Genomic DNA, 21,689 nt, shown 5'->3' with positions numbered 1-21,689 from the left:
CTTACTACTTGCGCAATTTTTACTTTTACGATCATCAGTTGGATCTGTAAATGACGAATGTGCAACGTGAGTATTGGCAGTCTCCGCTTAATCAACCAGTGAAAGTTACTGTACTCTACCAATAAGTTTGAAATATTAAATTGGATTATAAAATAACTGAACAATTGAACAGTTTCATATGTTGTAAAGATGGTTAATTCGGCTTTTAAGATAAATCTGTAGTGTTTAATATTTTAATATTAGTTGAAAATACATACCTCAGACAAATAAATACGTATCATTATGGAAAAATGATTGCATGATCGAATTATCTTTTCAACTTTTGACTGCAAACATGTTACTGGCTAATTATTTCTTTGTTGTAATTTTAAGTATGGTTTTTAACGCTTATTCCGTGATATAATACCTATGTACAAAATGTGAGTGTATTTTAATAATAAGAATTTTAACTTGCTCCATACTAATAATAAATAAGGGAATTATGATAGAAATTTACGTTGATATATACGTCCCTTAGATTGATATGTTTATACGTTGTGTAGTATAATTATCTTATTATCAAGGTTTTATAATGGTCAGATTTGAAAATATCTTCCAATCAGTCAAATATTATACTCCGCTCTAACTTGTATTTATGTTTTCGACACACAGTGTTGCAAGATGTAGAATATTAGTATTTATAACGGCCTCTACTTGTTCCCAAAAATTGCCACTTCGACACGCTCCTGAAGCTCCATTACCTTCTGACCGATTAGCTCCAACAACAAACTTGTCCTTATCGACAGCACATAACAATGTTTGGGAAAATGTGTTAATTATTTCGGTCATAATCGTACTGATACTTAATTAGGTAATTGTTTATTCAAACACATTGCAATAAATAGCTAAATTAGAAACTCCTAAAAATTTAATAGACATATCCTGAAACATATCGGCTATGTAGCTGTTAAATAACACTACATAACCGATAACATAACACTGACAAGTCACACAACGCAAGTATTGAAATGTACAAAATACGATGATACAGATATTTTTTTAAATATATGCTATTTAATGTTTTGTAATTAAGACTTTTATTTTATACAATTACGTATATATACAAATTGTTAGCCGAGGTTTTAATATAGATATTTTTAAGATAAACGAAAAGTTGAACATCTAAACTGTAACTTTGAGATCTTCAGCGATTTAAACAGTTGTGAGAGGATGGCAAAAATAGTGTTGTTTTTTTAAAACCGAACTAATCTACTTTCTAGGAGAACTAATTTTATCCTAACTTAGAATGTATTAAATTTAGCAGAACCTTGCTAAAGACATACGATTAGGAAGCTATAAGGTTAACAAATAATGGTTGCACGAATATTGAACTAAGTATAAGGAAAGTTCCAAGGTCAAATGCGGAAGACCGTTGTGAGTGAGGCGAGTACAGGGTTGTCATGAAGATGTAACAAGATGTTACAGTAGTGGCTGCGCGTTAGCAAAGCCTATCTCTCGAGGGGCTGCAAAAATGCCATTTCGGTCAGTATATCTGTCTATCTGTCCTCAAGATATCATGAAATCAACGGACCTAAAGACTCTAAATTTTCCACGAGCTTCATTTCTATACAAGCAACACCTCCATGGTATTTAGTTAAGCATTAGCGAAACTTTTACATTTTTAGCGTTTAACTGTGGTTGCAAAGATAAAATAGCAGAATTAGTTTAATACATTTTTAAAGAAACTGAATATGAATATATGGCATTTTAAAATATGAAATATTAGCAAATGTAGACTAAGAATCCCAACATATATAACATAATCTTTTGGTTACTTGGTGTTTATTGCAGAATAACAAGAAAAGTGTGTAAACATTTATTATTTAAATACTGCTATAAGACACAATTGAATGAAAAAAGAAATTAATATGAATTTAATATCTGACAAGGTATATGGACAAAACTCAATTTCAGGCGTTAAATCTCGTCTGATACGTGATTTCTACAAAGGCAAGAATCGGTTCTATGATGGTGCATATTGAACCATGCATTTGCGTCAATGAAGCATGTCACTTAGTATTTCTTTATGTCTGCTGGAGGAACGTAAACATTTATTTTCTGTAGAACTATCTGTCTGTCTATCTATGCTCATGACATCTCGAGAATGAAAAGAGCCCTACATTTTAAATGTGTCATGAAACCTTAGGAGAAGCTGTTACGCGACACGCGATGTGGCATTTTCCTACCTTGTAGCCTGTCGAAGTTATCATGAAAAAAAAGTACTTACTATCAAATTAAAATGATAAGTTAGGGAGTAAAGATAGTCCAATGTGTAGTGGATAGAGTTATTCTCAATATTAAATGTTAAGAAATATAAGTTTGTAATTTAAATTAAATATTGAAAATTCTGTTGGTGTTTCAATAAAAATAGATTTTAAAATGTCGTTTAAGAGTGAATATTAAATACTCATGGTCTAGTTCATTTCATGTAGAGATAACGAGCAGATATTGACTGATTTATGCTCCAAAACTTGCGAAACAAACATCCTTGATTTATAATCAAAGTTATTACAACTATTCCAGCTCACTAGCTCGAAAACCCTAAACAAATACATAGTCTGGTGGAGACTCAAGAGTCAAACTGCACTTTATTAAATCTATAACACGTTTTATCCTCATCTCCCATAATTCTTCGACTAAAAATGAGGTATTTTAAGTGGTTTCAGTTTAGCATTGTTCTTATGGGCCTAAAATTAAGATCTGTCTCTGGTAGTCGGCCAGTTCAATATACATCAGCACGGTGGCTACTGTTAAACTAATCTAATTTTATTTTCACACTACTGCTTTCAAGTTCTCTATACCCTGTAGACACTTGTATTTGTGACACATAATATTAATGTTTGATATTTCCTGTATTGTAAATTTATTATTCAATTTCTGAATTAAGCTAAAACATTTTACCAATGATTTAAATTATCACTCCACATTCAAGCATTTAAAATTACATAATAACTAAAATTGTTCATTTCATCTGACGCTCAATTTATTAATAATTTTCAATTTTAAAACATCCTCCGGTTTCTCATCGGAAACCCAACAAGAATGTTAATACGCAATACTTCCAACATATAAATACATGTGAATGTATTTACACACATGTTACATGTGAATGTAACATCCATCGAATATGGAAGCGATAGAGGTGAATCAAACCACCTGTTGTTATTGATACTTCATTGAACAAGTATCAAACTCCAAATGTTAGAATCTACCCTTTCAAAATATACTTAAGAAAGTTCAATTCCCAAAACTTTTGACATTTAAAAATTATTTATATTTTGAAAATTGTAAATTTGTATGGGTACAAAATTTTAAATACAACTATATGGTTTGTATTACCTCAAATTAAAAGTAAGTAAAAATAAAAAATCTCAAGCTGTTCTGGAAAAAACTTGATTTTAATTTATTTATTCCAAATTGATTTATAACCAATTTTTAACCAAAAATAACAATTTCAAATTATTTAATGCATTTTATTCATTAAATAACTGAAACAAGCCATTTTAACACGTCTAATATTTTAAAAAGTCTCTCATCAAGCCCACCAACACTTTACATGTGCTCCAACTGTTTTCCATGTTTGCCAATGCAAAGCTCCACTTGCCCACTGAAGCTGCCTCCTGAATGTCGAATTTCCTCTGGAGAACAGAAAGCTACCGCATATTTTACTCTCTCCATCATGTCTATTGCTCTATTAGATGGTCTTGTAGCATAAACCATATACTCGTACTTAAACGTCTCCCAAAGGTAGTAGCTCAAATAGGTGAGATCTGGAGACCGGGCGGGATAACCGACTGGTGCACTCCGTCTATCCATTTATCAGGAAACTCTTCATACAATTTACTATGAACAACGATAGCACAATATGGAGAGGCGCCATCCTGTTGTAGCTACATTCTTTGTCTAACGTTTAACTACCTGTAGGTTAGGCAAGAGTCCATTGTTCAGGCTGTAATTACACATATCTACAATTAAATATCGTTCTAAGTCGGGGAAAGATATTCTGATTCCAATTATGCTACACAACGTGTTCAGCATCTAATACCTTTGACCGTCTACTGTACACATCCAATGTGAATTCTCGAAGGACCGCATGTTATGACGATTCACCTCGCCGTTACTTCCTCGCTTCATTACACCAGAGGACATTAACGAAGTCAAGGTCTTCGTTTATTCTCTCTTGGGCCCATTAACTAAAGTTAATATGCTGCCCACTTCTAACAATATCTTGTAGGGGTGCATGTCTTTAAGTAATGGATTCTCGAAACTGTTGTTTGATTCAACCCAGAGTCAGCCGCTATTCTTCGGCTTGAGTCCTGTGAGTTTAGTAGTGCAGCCATTAAAAGATATTTTTTGCATATTTTTTCTTCTAACTGTTCTAGGAATATTCTTTCCTTTTTTGTGATCACAATGCACACTTCGAGATCGAGTCTTTCACGAAAGCGTTCAGAGTACAAGGCAGCTTTTGCAGTGAAGTTATTAAGTGAACACTCACCCAAAATCATCAATATATCAAAAGCCTCCTCATCAGTGAAAGCCATTTTAAATGTAAATAAATTAAATTAGAAATCGAAACAAAATTACTGTGTTTTAAGGTGAGTAAGCTTCAGAAACTTTTTAAAATTTCAGAAAGATTTTAAATAGTAACAAGCACCAAAGATAACGTTTCTTTCCTATCCTTTTGTTTGTTTGGTTCTAAATTGGCTATTTCAAAATGTATACACTATTTTAAGTTTTATAGCAATTACAAAACCTGCTTTGTTGTTATTTTTTAGGAGAATATCAATGTACAACTTAACAGCTAGTAAAGGTTGACGGTCGAATTCCAGAGAAGCTAAGAACATTAATATAAGGCAAATATATTTCCATCCTCATGGACAGACATTGAAATGGGCTTAGTGGACTTCGTAATATACGGTGACAAGAGTTTAAGGAGCCGCAACAACTTTATTAGTTTTATAAGCATATTGTTTAGAGAGTGTTGATTGTTTCCATAAGATTGTGTGAAATGAAACTGGAATAAATCAATTGAAATTGTTGTTCTTCTCCATAAAACCAAATCCGCTTGAGACGAAGCTAAAATGTAAAAACACAAATTTCAGTTTTTTATCTTTGTGATGACGTTGTCAGAACTGTACGTTTTTAGTTATTTTTGAAAGGGTGGACCATGAACTATTTTTTCAGTGGCCCAGGTGGTCTGGTATATCCTGTATAACGAACATATTCATTTAATTCTTCTATTATTTAGAGGATGAATTACTACATAATCTTTCCGTTAAGAATGAATACAGAATCTTTAACCCAGGCTTTTACTTTTAAGAATATTTTATTTTAATGTTAAAAAAACTTAAAATGTTAAAAAGTTGATCCTGTTTAAGCATTATAACCATCGGCTAAATCCATAATACTGTAATACTGCTGTAGGTAACATCATTAAATGTATGTTTTGCCCAAATAAAATGGACTTTAAAATTCATTCTTTTTTAATCTTATCATATCATGAATTAGAAAGGCTCTAAAAATATATTTTAATTTCAGTTAGACGTCTGAACTACTTTTTTCTACTCCCCTCTGTATGTATGCAGGAAGTGATAGGCAAAGGCTATTGATCATTGCAGATACATTTAAAACAATGAAACTGTATTTTTACAGTTACAATACTCTTATTAGTTTTACGAGATAAAATACTCTTTATACTCGTATTTATATCACTGAAACAAGAGTATTTTAAATTATATTTTTAATATCGTGATAATAAAGTTATTTAAAAATAACTTTTCGTATACATGTAAATACGAAGGTAGTAAAGTTGAGTTTACTTGGAAATATTTTGAGCTATTTAATAACATTTTCAACCAGCAACGATTTAGTTTCGTGATTGTTGGAGACTTAATATAGTTGATTGTTTAAGATCGCAGATACACAGGTGATCTCTCAAAGAGAGATTGTTTATTCAGAATACGCCTAACCGGCGAATGCCCACCTGTTCATTTGCAAGTCTATACATACATTAGCTGGCAGATGATCAATTGCTGTGTAGGTATGCACCATTACATCGTTTGTGCTTTTTTCCGAGTGAATCCATTAGGAAAAGTGTACGTATATGTGGCCAGTAAAAGAAAGCCATTTGATTATTACCGAAGTCTCTTGATGAACCTTTATAATTCTATTACACCACAGCTTTGAAAACAGTGGGAAACATGTTTAACAACAGTATATTCTATAGAATAACATTAACATTTTTGGACCTAGTTTGAATTAAAATTATTATTTAGTTTGCATATTTATTAAACCCTAGTTCAAATCGTTTTATATTCAAACGAATAACCAGAACTAATAATTGTTATTTATTATTTCACACGTGTGTTTCCTATACTGTTGGGAATAAGTAAATCAAGACATACAGAAGGAAGTTTTCATGTCCGTCCGTCTGCCATATTCCGTTTATCAATGTTCCACTATTACGGGAAATCGATGGCCACGATTCTGTCATAAATGTTCAAACAGACACGAAGTTGCATATAAGTGATAGCGATTATGACTGTGTAGCGATGTGTTTACGACAATTTCATTATATATGCAAGCTTATTATTGTTTCTATAAAATTATTAGTTATGTATTTGTATACAGAGCGTATCAGACCACCTAGGTAGTAAATATTAGTTTTTACCGTAACTCCAAGTTATCTACCCCAAATAACTCAGGCTGGAACTTATTTGAAAGTCTTATTAGACTCAATAACACGTTTGCTTATGGGAGTCTGTTTTGAAAAATCTCAAAATATCTACGCAAGTCACGTTACACCTCAGTTAACATTCTCAGCCTTAGGAGTACTATTCTCAGGAGTATTGTTACTCTACAGTAAATGTTATTATCACTAATCTTCACGTAGTGCTGACAGTATTAAAAATCTTAAAATACAGAATACTACACCACAGACATTTTTCAACTACGATTAGAAGTGCACTCAACAGTTTTAAAATACAGTGTGTTCATAATACTTTCTTATAAATTATTGGTTCCCATGTGGAATTGTAGTTGCAACAAAAATTTATTCAGTTCGTTTTCCCAATATCCTGTATGAGGCATTTGTAAAAAAAATTAAACCGATCATGATTCATCAAAGTTTGTCTAAGTAAACGCCCGTTTTACATTTTACACGCACGTGTCTGTACATGTGGCTCTATCATTCCAATAATTCAATCTGGTATAGTCACAGCCCTTCTGAATACTACAGAAGATATAAGACTTGCTATAGATAAGCGATAAGCCAAAATTTGGACTTCATTTGATTCTTCCAAGACCTTCGACTCCGTGTTTCACCCTTTTTTGCTGATCAAATTGAAGAAATATAATTTCTATGATGGTTGTGTTAAGTGGCTGGAATCATGTCTCTTTGAAAGGCAGCAGTGTGTCAGGACCAACAGGGGGTGCTCGGAGTTGAGACCTGTCATCCGAGAGGTGTCACAGGGTTATTTCTTGGACCATTTCTTTTTTCACTTTGTAGTGATGACATAACTAATAACATCCGACACTCAAAATGCCATATGTACGCTAACTTGGCCTTTATAAATAAAAACATCTTTCATTTTATTTTATTTCGTCATTAAAGTATGCTTAGGTACTACATTTATCAAGTCTTGTTTTTCATTGAACGCTGCTTATTGAGCATAGCCATGGCCTTTTGAATACTGGCCGTTACCTTACGCTCTTAATACCTTATTTTCTGGTAAAGCTAAACCAAACTGTTACTTTCCTTCAATTTATGAACTTGAGAGTTATGTTTTGTACAACTGTTATGTCACCGGACTTTATAGCTGATGTTGCCAAACGTATGAATTAAAGTTTTTATGAAGCCGTCAATTTCATTTACAGTTTTAAAATATCCGTTCCTTTGCTTTGATGTTGACTACTGATAAATACACCTTTCGTCGCAATAAAAATGCAACTTTATGGTTCTGGTTCTGTACATTACTTCAGAAATTCTTCTATTAGTACCAACCTCCATCACTATCAATATAAAAATCTTTTAACACTGAACTCATATTGAAAATTTTCAAAATAAAGCATAGTCTGCACAAACCCCAATTTATTTAGTGCCAAAAAAATACTTAGGAATTTGGGATGATTATAATCACGATAACAACTAACAGCATCGTATAATTTCTGTTTAAACACAGCTTTGTCTAATTCGTTTTATTTCTCCTTACTCCTATTGCACCAGATTCATCCAGGAGTATTCTCTCTCATTTCCATACGGTGCCGAGTTAACTCCATTGTTCAAACGTCCTAAACGCATTTTATGTGGTGTCTGGAAATCAGTTGTCACGGGATTATCTTGCTGGTTTTGAAGAATGCACTGGTGACACCGCACCACCAGCGTGACACACCTATCAATTAATTATTAAAAATAGTAGAAATTCTTCTTTCTGCCAATTAACCCAATCACCGACATTTTTATTTATTCAACCTGTTGTCCTTGTATAGTCCTGTTAATAATAAAGTTTACATTATGATGTCTGACCAACATAGAATGCTCTACCGACAAGATCCCAGTGGTGGAGTAAAATGCCTTCGTCCACTACCATCTTTCCTGGCAGGTGTCTTAGCGGACTATTAATAAAATATCAACTTTGCTGCGAAAATAGCCTGTTATACGCTGTGATGACTTGTATATGTTTCTGTGTGCCCGTATTTATTGATAGTACGTAAGTTAGTGTTTATCGTTGCATTTATACTTGAAAATTAAATGATTTTTTTAAGCAATTTACTATTGAAATGCATTTTTTGCACAATGCATGACCTGCCGTTATTCACGCGCTGTAAGGTTGGAGCTCAGTTATTTCTTAACTCAGTTCCTTGGATCTTATTCTTAATCTGCTTTGCGACATTCATCTCTTTCCATATTGATGCCTTATTAGATTTTTTGCTTAACTTTGAATATTTCAAATTATGTATATATATATATATAAAATTAGTATAAATAGCAATAGGCTATTACTATTTATACAAATTTAATAAATGTAAACAAGTCATTTGACAGGTATTTGGTCTTCCCATCATATGTTAGTTTGGTTATTTAAACGCATATGTGACAGATACGGCCAAATGCAATATAATTGAATCGTAAAAAGTGAGGGCTCTGTGGTGTAATGGTAGCACATTCACCCGGCAAGTGAGAGATCCGGGTTCGAGTCCCGGAGCAAGTACTTTTGCGATTCAATGTTTATTGAAATTATATATATATATATATATATATATATATATATATATATATATAGAGAGAGAGAGAGAGAGAGAGAGAGAGAGAGAGAGAGAGAGAGTCGGATATATTTAGATTCGGATATAAATAACCTAAATTTAAAAATCTGAGTACAAGGGTTATAAAAATATCTGAAATTTTACACTATCATTGTTTATTACTCATTGCTAACATTACTACACTGAAAAATAAGATAAATATAAAAGAAACTGTTTTCCAAAATACTAACTATATCTCGTCCAGCGACTCCTATATACGTGATCAGTAAACACATTAAACCCGCAACACCCTCAAGTTTAATTCTGAGTCACATAATTTTGTGTAACTACCTTAGAGAACATTAATAGTGATTTTACTCAATAGTGGTCACATCTTTCGAGGAGTAACCTAAGCCTTATAACACGACCAGATCAGATGAATTCTGCTAGACAAATATACAATTTTCAAGTACCATGTTTCTAGGGCGCTCCATTAATTAGCTGTCCCGATTATTAGGCAGTTTAGCTGCTTGAGAACACCTTAAAGGTGTATCATCATCTGCATGTCAATGACTCTGTTTCAAACAACTGACAAGCACCGTATCATTTAAATCAGCATGTAAATACTATCATCTTCTTTTCTTTGGACGTGAGCAATTCAGACTGAGCGAATTAGATATATAATCAACAATACAATCTAAACACACGCATTTGGACTGTTCTCTTGATCAAAACCGTCCGTATAGGATCATTTATGGAGTTAACTATGGGTCCATTCTTTATTCCTCAAATTAGCAAAAAATAGTTATTCATTACCGTCACGAATATTTCGTGATTATAATTATTTTTAACAGTTTACACATGTATGAGTAACAAAAAGAAAATTTGACTAAAACTAACTGTGATTTTAATAACTAAATTGGAGCTAGCAATTAGATTTAGACTTTATAGATAAAATAGCAGACACAAGAAACAAGGCCTTGCTTGTAGACTTACCTGTTGGTATCTCAGCACGGTTCTACTGTGAGGACCAATTTTATGGTTGAGAAAGAGATGCAAGCATCATGACTAAGGCACTCATAAGTTAAAAGATATTACTAATTTATTGCAATAACTTACAATGTTCTTTAGGTACTAACAGCCTTATTTTTATTAAACAAAGAGCATAATATCAGGAAAGACTTTATTTTTCAAAATGTATACAAATTATGTGATTGAAAATGAGTAACTCACTCAATAATTGCAAATAAATTTTTTTTGAAAAATTCAATAAGCCAATACCTTTCACAATAAAATATGAGAAGCATAGTAGAAGGTTCATTGCCGAATGAATGAATATACAGCGAGTAATGAAGAACCGAATGACTGAATAACCGAATAACGGTAACGAGCAATATAAGTATATTTCGAGTTCAATAGATTCTCTCCTCGATCCACCAGGGACGACTCCACATACCATAGATCAAATCGGGGAGTTTGAAAGCCAAGAAATAGACCGGTTTCCGGTTCACATCGCGTCGAGACATCGCTTACACAATTACATCCTTGAAATATTTGGGACTCACTGTGGAGAGCAACCTTCAGTCAACATGTGTTACAATGAGTATATCGATACAGTACATCGATATACGAGTATTTTACGAGTTTATCCATACAACTTGAATGTTACATATGACACTGGCTCTGTAAGCTGTAATAACTAAAAAATACATACGCCTCGTACAGCGTTGCAGTATGGAAAAATCTCGTACTACGTTTACAAAGGATATTTGATCATTGTAGAATGTGGGCGTCCGTCTACAAAATTTCTGACGTAATCAGCCTACAATAAATCGTTTACGCGACACATTAAAACTAAAGTGTACCGCTTCACACATATTACTCGTTCAACTATTTTTAAAAGACTTTAAAGATCATAAGCAAACCCTTTACTTCTGTATTTTAAAAGTGACTAAATATTCTTTTTAACTCTATACAAATCGTAGTAGTTTATTTCTTATGAGATTTGTCCTCCTAAATTAAAATATTAAAATGAAAAATGGAATTTTTATTAAATGGTAATGCTAAATGGTAAATAGTAATGTAAAGTTTCCTTTGTTTCAAAGCTTCATGTAAAAGATTTTATAGTTTAAAATTTTCAACCGTTTAGTAGCTGAAATTATAGTCGAAAGGTTAATTAATATAAATAAGCAACTCCACTAGCTGCAGCCACGGTAAGCCACACAAAATTAGTATCTAAACAACAAGTTAAAATTATTACATAAATGTATGTCAAACAGTGTTGACCCTGCATTAATATCACTGTAACATAGACTACATTATCCATGGGTTTCTGATATTGACAATCTCAAGTTAAAATTACAAGATTGAATGTCAAACAGTGTTGACCCTGCATTAATATCACTGTAACATAGACCACATTATACATGGGTTTCTGATATTGACAATCTCAAGTTAAAATTACAAGATTGAATGTCAAACAGTGTTGACCCTGCATTAATATCACTGTAACATAGACCACATTATACATGGGTTTCTGATATTGACAATCTCAAGTTGAAATTACAAGATTGAATGTCAAATATTGTTGACCCTGCATTAATATCACTGTAACATATACCACATTATACATGGGTTTCTGATATTGACAATCTCAAGTTGAAATTACAAGATTGAATGTCAAACAGTGTTGACCCTGCATTAATATCACTGTAACATATACCACATTATACATGGGTTTTTGATATTGACAATCTCAAGTTGAAATTACAAGATTCAATGTTAAACAGTGTTGACCCTGCATTAATATCAGTGTAACATAGACCACATTATACATGGGTTTCTGATATTGACAATCTCAAGTTGAAATTACAAGATTGAATGTCAAATAGTGTTGACCCTGCATTAATATCAGTGAAATATAGAACCACATTATACAAGGGTTTCGGGTGTTGACAGTATCGAGTTGAAATTACAAGATTGAATGTCAAACAGTGTTGACCCTGCATTAATATCAGTGTAACATTCAACCACAATTGTAGATGTGTTTCTAACATAACGTTGTTGTCGTTAAACGTAATAGCGTTCGATTTTTGGCTTTCTTGTTAATAATTTAGTGAAAATCTTATCTTATTAACCAGAACAATATAATCTGTTTACTAATTTATTCTGTATCTTTCTCGTTTGCCAACAAGGTTACAAGAGATCAATGCAACTTCCTTGACATACAAGTTGGGACTCCCAATGAGGCGATGTTTACCGTTTTCAATACCGATATAGATATAAGTAGTAGAGGTAGATATCACACTAAATTTTAATTCTATAGGTAACTTATTTCCTCAGTGTTCGTGCGTACAGACAGACAGAAACCGAATTTCGTCATTAGCAGCTAGAGGGAGAGGCTTTGTCAAATTGATTAAATTATTTGACAACTTATTGAATTGACAAAAAGTAAGTGAAATTATTTATAAGCACCCATAGTACTAATAAATAAAAATGGTTGCAGGTTTTACTAAAATAAGTGTGTAGTGGAAACGGCGCGGGGGTGGAGACGGCTTGGTGGTTGTCTCGATGGTGACGACACGGCTGGGCACCTCCCCTAGGTGAACCCTAGGAACAGACATGTGGCGTAAAAGAAACGAAATATCCCTTGTATATTTACAGCCATAGTGGTGTTTGGTAGATTGGCCATGTCCAAACCAGACCTAATCCAAGTAATTTTCCAATTAATACTTTTATAGCTACTTTTACCTAGTAAAATATGTATGGGGTTGCGATGGAGCTTTCATTACCGGATCAAGATCTACTTGCATGTCTTCAACCAAGTTCTATAAATTATTTAATTTACCTTGATTTCCACCACGTTTCGTTATTCTTAAGCCGAAAAACGTGTTGGAATAAATTTGTTTTCCCTAAGATGGCCTACGATGGCTGAAATTTTCTGATGCTCTTTTTTGGCTGCAATAGTTAACGAATAATCTCACTTATTCAGTGCTTTAAAGTGTGCAGTCTTTATTCAATTTGGTATAAAAAGATACTTTTTCAGAATAATATTACATCATGAGGAATCATGAATCGTTTATTACAAACTTGGTGAATTATCGAAGAATCACTACTTGGTATAAAGCAAGTTCAAATAGCGCAAGGTAATTTTCACAAAAATATAATTTTAAATCTATCATTTGTTGTAAGTTAAACTGCAATTATCATTGTATAGATCCCCGTAGAATTGTAAAGATCAACATGATAGAAGATCCAATGTTTAAGAGATTACCCATATTATTTTCTTTTATAATACATATGTGTACAGACCAAACATAAATTGAGCGTACTATTCTAAAAGAACCTGTGTTTGGAAATAGTAATCTTACTGAAAATGTCTTAAAAATGAAGGTAATTTTACATCCAGCTTTGAAATTTCGAAACTTAACTTACAGTATCCTGCAATTTATCTTTCGCAAACTTATCAATTTCAAAGCGAATTTTTCACCTGTGAAGTGTTCTTTATTAATTAGCACCTTATCGTGTAAAGATTATTATCTAAAATACAAACAAACGTCCAAGAGGGAGTGCATAACGGTAGTGTCCGACCTTTGTATAGTTGCGCAACACGGGGACTATATCAGGAGAGTGAGCCAGAGAAGCGCAGTCACCCACTCCTCAACATGCTGGCTAGACTGGTGAGTCCATAGTACACACTGCACATTATATCGTACTTGAGGTCTTGCATCAGTGAAAGTACCACGACTCTCCCGTTTGTTGAAATCAATACTAGTTTTCTGATCTAACCAATAGATAAGTGTTTAGTAATCCATTTCGTTTTTAATAGTAGGTACTTTTTTATATAACTATTATTTAAATACACTATTTTAAAATATTTCCCTTAGGTAAGTACTAAAACATTATTTATTTCCCTTTTTAGTGTTTCAGTTTTGTATAATTAACAGATAAAATTATCAAAGTGAGTAAATAAAAAATATCTATGTTTTTAAATTATTATTTTACTAAATCTTGCATAAACATATAATCCTTTTATAATTTAAAATAAATTTCCATGAAAATAATGCATTATGTAATGTTATTTTCAAATCTTAATTTTTTTTTTTTTTTATTATTTAAAATGTTTGTAGGCTACATTAGTTTTAGTATGTTAACTATATTTTGACAAAATTGCTATTTACACACTTTTAAGTATAAACTATCTTTCTATAACTTTTTCTAATGGCCTTTGCCACCAATTTTATTGTAACTTCTTGAGTGAATTTAAGACAACTCGTTAGTTAATGTTATTGTACTTTAAAAAATTAATCCCACCATATCTACGTTTATGTATTTTATAGTTCACTTTCTAATTAATAAATTAGGAATAACAAGGTGTATTCACAACGAGCAACACTTTGGTCCAATAATGAATTTAAAATGACATTTCGTTTAAGGTATAAGAAAGTTAAAGTAAAATGAGGTTTAAATACAAAGCTACTATAAATAAATATATTCCTACTCATTATAAGGGTATCATACACAACTTATCAATAAATTGTTTCCAGATACGTCATAGTTATTGCAAGATATCTCTATCTTATAAATCACGTCAGAAATATATTCAGTATTCAAGATCAACGGTTATCTGGTGTCCATAAAGTCATAAGTTTTTGTCACACATGACAACTTACAGGAACTATATGATTGTATATGCTGACTTACATGGAAATTGATTACTCATTTTTAAATATGTTAATAGTTCCTCTTGAAAGATATACCAGTATATGAGTGGAATTCAACGTTGAACTTCATCATAGCGATTTTTGAGAGCATTTATCTAAGATAACATAAACGTATGCCTAAATTTTATTCAAAATAATACTTCATCAAATTCTAGCTTTACTAGCACTATACAGCGGAATTATGGTACAGATTTTATTTTATGTACATGTGCAAAGAAATGTTGTAATCTACAAATTTCTCCTAACGAGAATAACTGTGTTTAATTTCTAATAGTCCCCGGAAGAAACAAAATGACTAATCATTTATGTAGTTCAGAGTACGTTTTTATCTTGTATCTCTAAAAAGATGTATTCTACTACTTATATCCAGTAGTAGTAAATAATTTCCAAATTTCTCTTGGGTACTCAAAGTGTTAATGAGCTGTATAGTACAAAAATATGAAACCGTCACGTTAATTGAAGAGGGTGGGACAAATATTGTCATTTTGTTATTTTTACTATGGCAAAACAACGATTTTATAAACAATAAAAAGTTATAAAAAGCTCTTTAGAGCCTAAAGAATGCTGAAATAATTTGACATAATTCTCTTGAAACAATGTCGGATTCAATAAGACCATTTTGCAGGAAGGCATACGCTCAAGTGTGCTCGTCAGTGTAATCCTGGTGGTAATTAGCAAACCTTGAGGGTAATTAGCACATACACGCCTTGTATATCGAATCCCAAATTCGATATACAAGGCGTGTGTATCTTAAACAGGGTCTACTTATATCATAATTGACAACGGATTGCAACATTTGTTAAGTCAAACTTAATGTCACACAAACTTGTATAACAATTTATTTTACAAATAGGACTAATTTTAAGTTAGTAATTAAATGATTTTAACTAACATAATTGTTAAAAAATATTTTATACTTGACTTATAGTGGTATAAATTGTATTGGAATAACGTGAAACTAAATTAAGTGTTTTGCTTTACAACAAAACCAAAATTAGCAATATTTGTATACATCAATTTTAAAACTTGTGTACGTCAAGGTCAAATGCGTCATATAACAAATTTAGTATCACAGTAAAAACCAGGTAAACCGTCGGCTTTTGATGGCCTACTGTGACAATAACGATCAACAATATTTTCCTTTGTGGAATCAATAAACTTAAGTTACTTATTAAAGGAAGAAAGAAGAAAATAATCAAATTTAATAAAGAGCAGCATTTTTCAAAAAGTCATACGTATTGAAACATAGTATTTTATCATTGTTACACTAATTTTGATTTTAAAAAATTATAAAAGTGTTTGGTAATAACATATATTACAACCGGTTTAGTAAACAGTTTTGAGATAAAATCACCACGAAATTATAAATTGCAGGCCTTGAATTTCTGAAACATTTCAAGGTCATCGATCACTGCGCAGTAACAATATTTAAACCCATCTGAGGGTATCGTGGTGGGAGGAGGGATGAGTGGGGGGAGGAGGGTCCACCATTTGTGACCAGATAATTCCCATAATTAGCATTGCGAGCTTTGACGCGTGAAGGCTCAGACACGTATCCCGCTAATTGGTCGTCTGCACAACACGACATCTGTGGGAAATGTTCACTTCCCGACTTATGGGAAAATCTATACCAACTTGAAACGTGCTCAGTGATGCTTCAACTCTAATCACGTCACGTAGCGTCGGTGTGGCGCGTCCCGTCAAATTTAGTTTGTCTTGCACTCGCTCAAAACTATTAACTAAAACCAACATCATTAACTACTGTAGAGCTAAACATCATGTGTTACCATGTACCTCGATACCTTTGTGTGGAGTCAATTATAAACAATTATTATCATCACTTTCCTATGTTCAAAAAAAACATCATTTGAAGGTGGCGCAATTAATTTTTGGTTGCTTAATTTTTAAAACTTTCGATTTGCAGCCTATTAGTCTAGATAACTTCAATGAAGGCATTAAACATAGAAGTAAAATTTTTGGATACTCCAATAGGAATGTAACATTTAAAAATAATGTAATAGTTGCAATTTTGTAATGAGCCTCAGAAATAATTTAACTTTCTAGTTTATATACGATGAGAAATCTTCAGGGATTTGCAGGTTTCTTTATGACCTTTGACTTAGGAAAAGTATATTGTAATTCGATACAACTTGATGAATTACTTGATGAAAATGTTAATAAATAAAAAACATATCACTGCCTTCAGTAATCTTTCATATGCACACTGTATAACTTTAATATCGTTATTTTTAATATGTATTTTATTTAATTACAATATGATCTCCAATACTACTTTAAATTCCTACAACTCCTCATAGATTATTTCCTATTTTTCCTTTTTTATGAAAAGAATCTTAAATGACAATGCATTTTTGTTTCAAAAAGATTACCGAACTAAACACCATTAACTAACCTAATCGTAATCATTACTAATACGTTTTTATTTGTGAGCATTATTTTAGGTTAATCCTAAAGGAGTTGGAAGAAAAAGGTATCGAGTTTTTGAAAGGGGTCATAAGCCTTCTTCGATAAAACCTATACATTAAATATAAACATATGTCTTCCTCACAGTACGTGATTTTATAAACCTATAAAAAACCGATTAAGTCACGTCTTATTCTATCAGTAAAATTACTTTGTTTCAGTAAAATGGTTCCACCATAATTTGTATAAAAAGGATTTCTCTTACACATCTAGCCGTGATAAACAATATGCTTTTATTATTACTTATACTGCTATCATTCATTGAAAATTTGATCAAAATGTACTCGTATGACTTTAATAACTTGCTCAGTTTGTCACTGGCAACCATGTCAATTAGACGTTAAACATCCGTGGAGCTGTAGCCAATAGGAGATTAGTTCATGATAGACTTCCATAACGAACAGTTAGTGACATGTCTGTTAAGTCCTGTATCTGCTGATAGTTACGAATTGAATTTATAAGAAAATGGTTACGTATATACGGTTAGGTATCTAATTATTGCTTATTCTTATTCACAGGATGTCATAAAAGTCATACCTGATATGTAAGTAGTATTGTTCAACCGCTGTTAAAATTGAGAAAATGTTTTTATGTTATGCGTTTTAGACTGATTGAAGAAAAACTCACCCGAATAAGTCTTACCACCACGATAGCCTTTAGGTTGATTGCATTGTGCATTAGTTTATTTAATTAATTTAGACTTTAACTTTATTACTAGGCTAGAACGACTGTGGAGCATTTTATGTTATTATCAATTTATTAATTTCATAAAATACTTGTGAACTGTTAATATTATAATCATGACATTTTAATTTTGACAATTAAACAAGTCAGGGACCTAAAGCCAATTTTAACTATATAACCAATCAATCAGTTTTATTATTGGAAGAGCATCATGTCTACATCCCATGGAAAATCTCGAACTAGTTGATTATTGCAATAACTAATACAAGCAATCATATGCAAGACTTCACAACGCTTCATCAATTGCCAATCAATTGTATTTCGGAACACTTTATGATGTATAAACAGAAAATCCCATAGAATATACTGTATGTCCAATATCCATTCTGTGGTTTAAGTTGATTTTCTGTGGTCAGATCCTCGTCTGTTGCTTGGTGGCGCTGGCCGTAGCCAGACCCCAGGGGCCCGCTCGGCCACCTGCGGAGATCTTGGAGTACGAGAACAACAACATTGGAGTCGACGGATACAACTTCAGGTATGTCACTTTATACGGTTGTTAAAACCGTGTTTTATTCCTCTTCGCCGCTGGATTTCCCTCTTACTCACCATTTTTACTGCCATTATAAAGTTGGCATCCTAATGGAGTTAAACGGTGACCATTAACTTTTAAGCGAGGTTGCTTGTTAACGGAGCCTATAAAGTGTGAAAATTGTTTATTTATTTATAAAAATTTCTTAACAACAGGCATTAATAGTGTGCTGTTATTTCGTTTAGTATTAACAAAAATGCCAAGCGAACAAAGGTTTGGAATATGCCTGGCTGAATTCTGTCTATACATTGAGCACGGGAAGTGCATTTGGCTGACATATCACCACAAAGTACTACTTTGGTTCATGACTCCAAATGACATATTTATGGAATATGTAAACGTTTTTTATATGATATAAAAAATTATAAGTAAAAAACTATTACACCAAGTGCTTACTTATCTATATTTCTTTTGACTCCTTTTTTATTTTGATTTAAAAGTTGTTAAATTCTGTTTAGCATTAAATTATTTTTAAATAAACTTTAGAAAATATTTTAAAGTATTTTATTACAAACAATCTAATATTAGTAAAAGTTCAGTATCCACGTTCTTCCGAAGTTTTATCCAACTACGGGAATAAAGTGGTTACTTTTCTGGCCTATATGTAAATATTTACAGATTATTTTGGACCCTTTATTAATTTTTTAAAAGTATATCAGTTTTCAAGCAGGTATTTATTGCAACATTTATTTCATTTCCGTTTTTGGTGATCTTTACGTATCTCTTAGCACTGTGTTGTTGTGGTATAAAGTTGCCTTTACCAATACACAATGACGCTGTAAAGCGTTGTCATCGTGTTGGCTACAATAACAACGTGACATGGCATAATGGCTTGCCGCCACGGGCATTGTTGTGACCCAAACTGCAATACCGGAAACATGCATTCAGTGAGGTCAGGTGAACAAGATAGATTTTTATCTTTTCTGATAAAGGACCAAATTCACTTCTAAAACACCCTTCATTAACGTAATTATTATTAACACACAATTTGTTTAGTCGAAGGAGGTAGAGAATATGTTTTAAAATAAAATGATAAAGTGTAAAGTTAAATATAATATTATTAATCTGGTTTTACTCATACTACTTTCTCATAGTCATTAGTCGTATTACACTGTGAAAATAAAGTAACCCTCTTAATGTTTGGTCGGTAGAATGTTTTCAAACACCCTTCAGAGAATAGTAATAACATAATCTGAAGAGGTTAGTTGTTGTTTACCATTTTACAGAGAGATAGATTATTTCAGGAAATTGAAATATCATCGCTGAACAATAAATTTATAATGAGCTAAATATTTCACTAGAAATAGAAATATTAGTTATATCAATAACGAGCTTATCTATCGAATACTAATGCTAGTGCTATAAGCTTAATCTGTAATTTGCGTTATTAGACCAACACCCACGTTCCAAAAACAGATATAAAAATACAAATTATTCTTTAAGGTATTAAATACCTACAGAGTGCGTTTATTGTGCGATAAAGGTAGAAAAGCGTATGAAAAGTACCACAGTGTGTAAAGTTACTAGAAGTGAAATACGAGCAATTAGAAACACTTACTCAGTCTACATAGAAGGTTTTTCATATTTATTAGTATTTATAAAGGAGATATAAACTTTTTTGCACTAGAATGTAATATTAATTTTAGTCAAAATACAATAACTTCACCTTGTTACCTGATAGAGTTTGGTGCCGTTTGGTATCTAATATGTGAATAATATCCATATTACGATCCATGGTACATTATTCCTCGAGATGTAGTTCACTGAGTTTAAAGAGTGGTCTCGCAGGTTCCAGACCAGCGATGGAGTGTCCCGTAGCGAGACCGGTGTGCTGAACAATGCAGGTACTGAGAACGAAGAGATGACGGTCAACGGAGAAATCAGCTTCACCACCGACGACGGCAAGAAGGTCACTATCACTTTTGTGTCGGACGGGAACGGCTACAGGCCTGTGGTCACCACTTCGTAATCTGTCCCTCCCTGAGCCAGCTTACCACTAAAGCTCAATCTTGTATCATACAGTCATGTTACTTTGTACAAAATATATTACATTTTTATACACTTTTTGTTGTTTTTGTTGAATCCTGAACATGAATTTCCCACTAAAATTAATCTAAATGGTAATTATAAATAGATGATACGCATTCATAAATTTTAAATTTCGTCATCTTAAATACACAATAGGTACTTTAATAGTTATAAGCATAAGGTACGCGGATTGAATATGGAAAATAACGGTAAGTATTACCCATTATTATTTAACAATCTTGGAAATGAATATCGACCAAACTCAAGTATTAAAATCCTCGAGAAGTAGCGTGTCCAACATCTCAATAACGGTATACCTCAGATAATATCAATGTTATTTATAAAAATAGTGTGATTATTTTATAAATACAAGACGAACGTATTCTACACACATTACAAGAGTGTATATTATATTGCTCTATAAGAAAGAGGAGACAACAACCTCATTGAAAAGATGAATCACATATCTAACTTTGCGATTACAGAATTCTCAAATGACAGGACAGACGAGAGCTTTTATCAAAACAGTACAATGTTAACCAGATCGTGCGCACGGGTCCAGCTTAGTGATTGGTAACAATATATTGTCTGCTGTAAAAACATCATATGATTTACCAATGTCTGTAAATAAGTTATATTTCCTATTGTGCTCACATTCGTATTTAATATACACGAATTGAAGCCTTCTTAGTGAAATCACATAGAATTTAATATTATTATTCTAAACAGAAGTACACATATATCAGTTATATCACTTCAGTATTCATGGTTAAGAGGACCAAAAGTTACGAGAAAATTTGACTGGCATATATTAAATTTGGCCGTGAAGGAGCATTTCTGGTTTAAATGTAGCATATTTCCGACACCAAAGTTGAACTTATCTTGTAGCCTGGCCAAGAAAA

At 32.3% G+C, this 21,689-nt stretch overlaps 1 protein-coding gene across 1 annotated transcript; it reads left to right on the top strand.

Annotated features, from left to right (window-relative positions):
* Positions 1-12,849: 12,849 nt before the first annotated feature.
* LOC124358373 (endocuticle structural glycoprotein ABD-5-like) lies at positions 12,850-20,820 on the top strand. The gene is made up of 4 exons (XM_046810673.1): positions 12,850-12,881; positions 13,880-13,958; positions 18,587-18,705; positions 20,548-20,820. The coding sequence occupies exons 1-4, from the start codon at positions 12,850-12,852 to the stop codon at positions 20,726-20,728; spliced, it is 411 nt and encodes a 136-aa protein (XP_046666629.1). The 3' UTR covers positions 20,729-20,820.
* The last annotated feature ends 869 nt before the right edge of the window (positions 20,821-21,689 follow it).

This window comes from Homalodisca vitripennis, chromosome 3 (genome assembly GCF_021130785.1).
Source record: "Homalodisca vitripennis isolate AUS2020 chromosome 3, UT_GWSS_2.1, whole genome shotgun sequence".
Classification (NCBI taxonomy): Eukaryota; Metazoa; Arthropoda; class Insecta; order Hemiptera; family Cicadellidae; genus Homalodisca; species Homalodisca vitripennis.
This window is presented reverse-complemented; position numbering and strand designations above follow the sequence as displayed.

Coding starts and splice junctions, on each gene's coding strand:
- LOC124358373 (XM_046810673.1), top strand. CDS start 12,850: ATGGTGACGACACGGCTGGGCACCTCCCCTAG. Junction 12,882..13,879: donor CGGCTGGGCACCTCCCCTAG/GTGAACCCTAGG, acceptor ACCTTTGTATAG/TTGCGCAACACGGGGACTAT. Junction 13,959..18,586: donor TCAACATGCTGGCTAGACTG/GTGAGTCCATAG, acceptor TTCTGTGGTCAG/ATCCTCGTCTGTTGCTTGGT.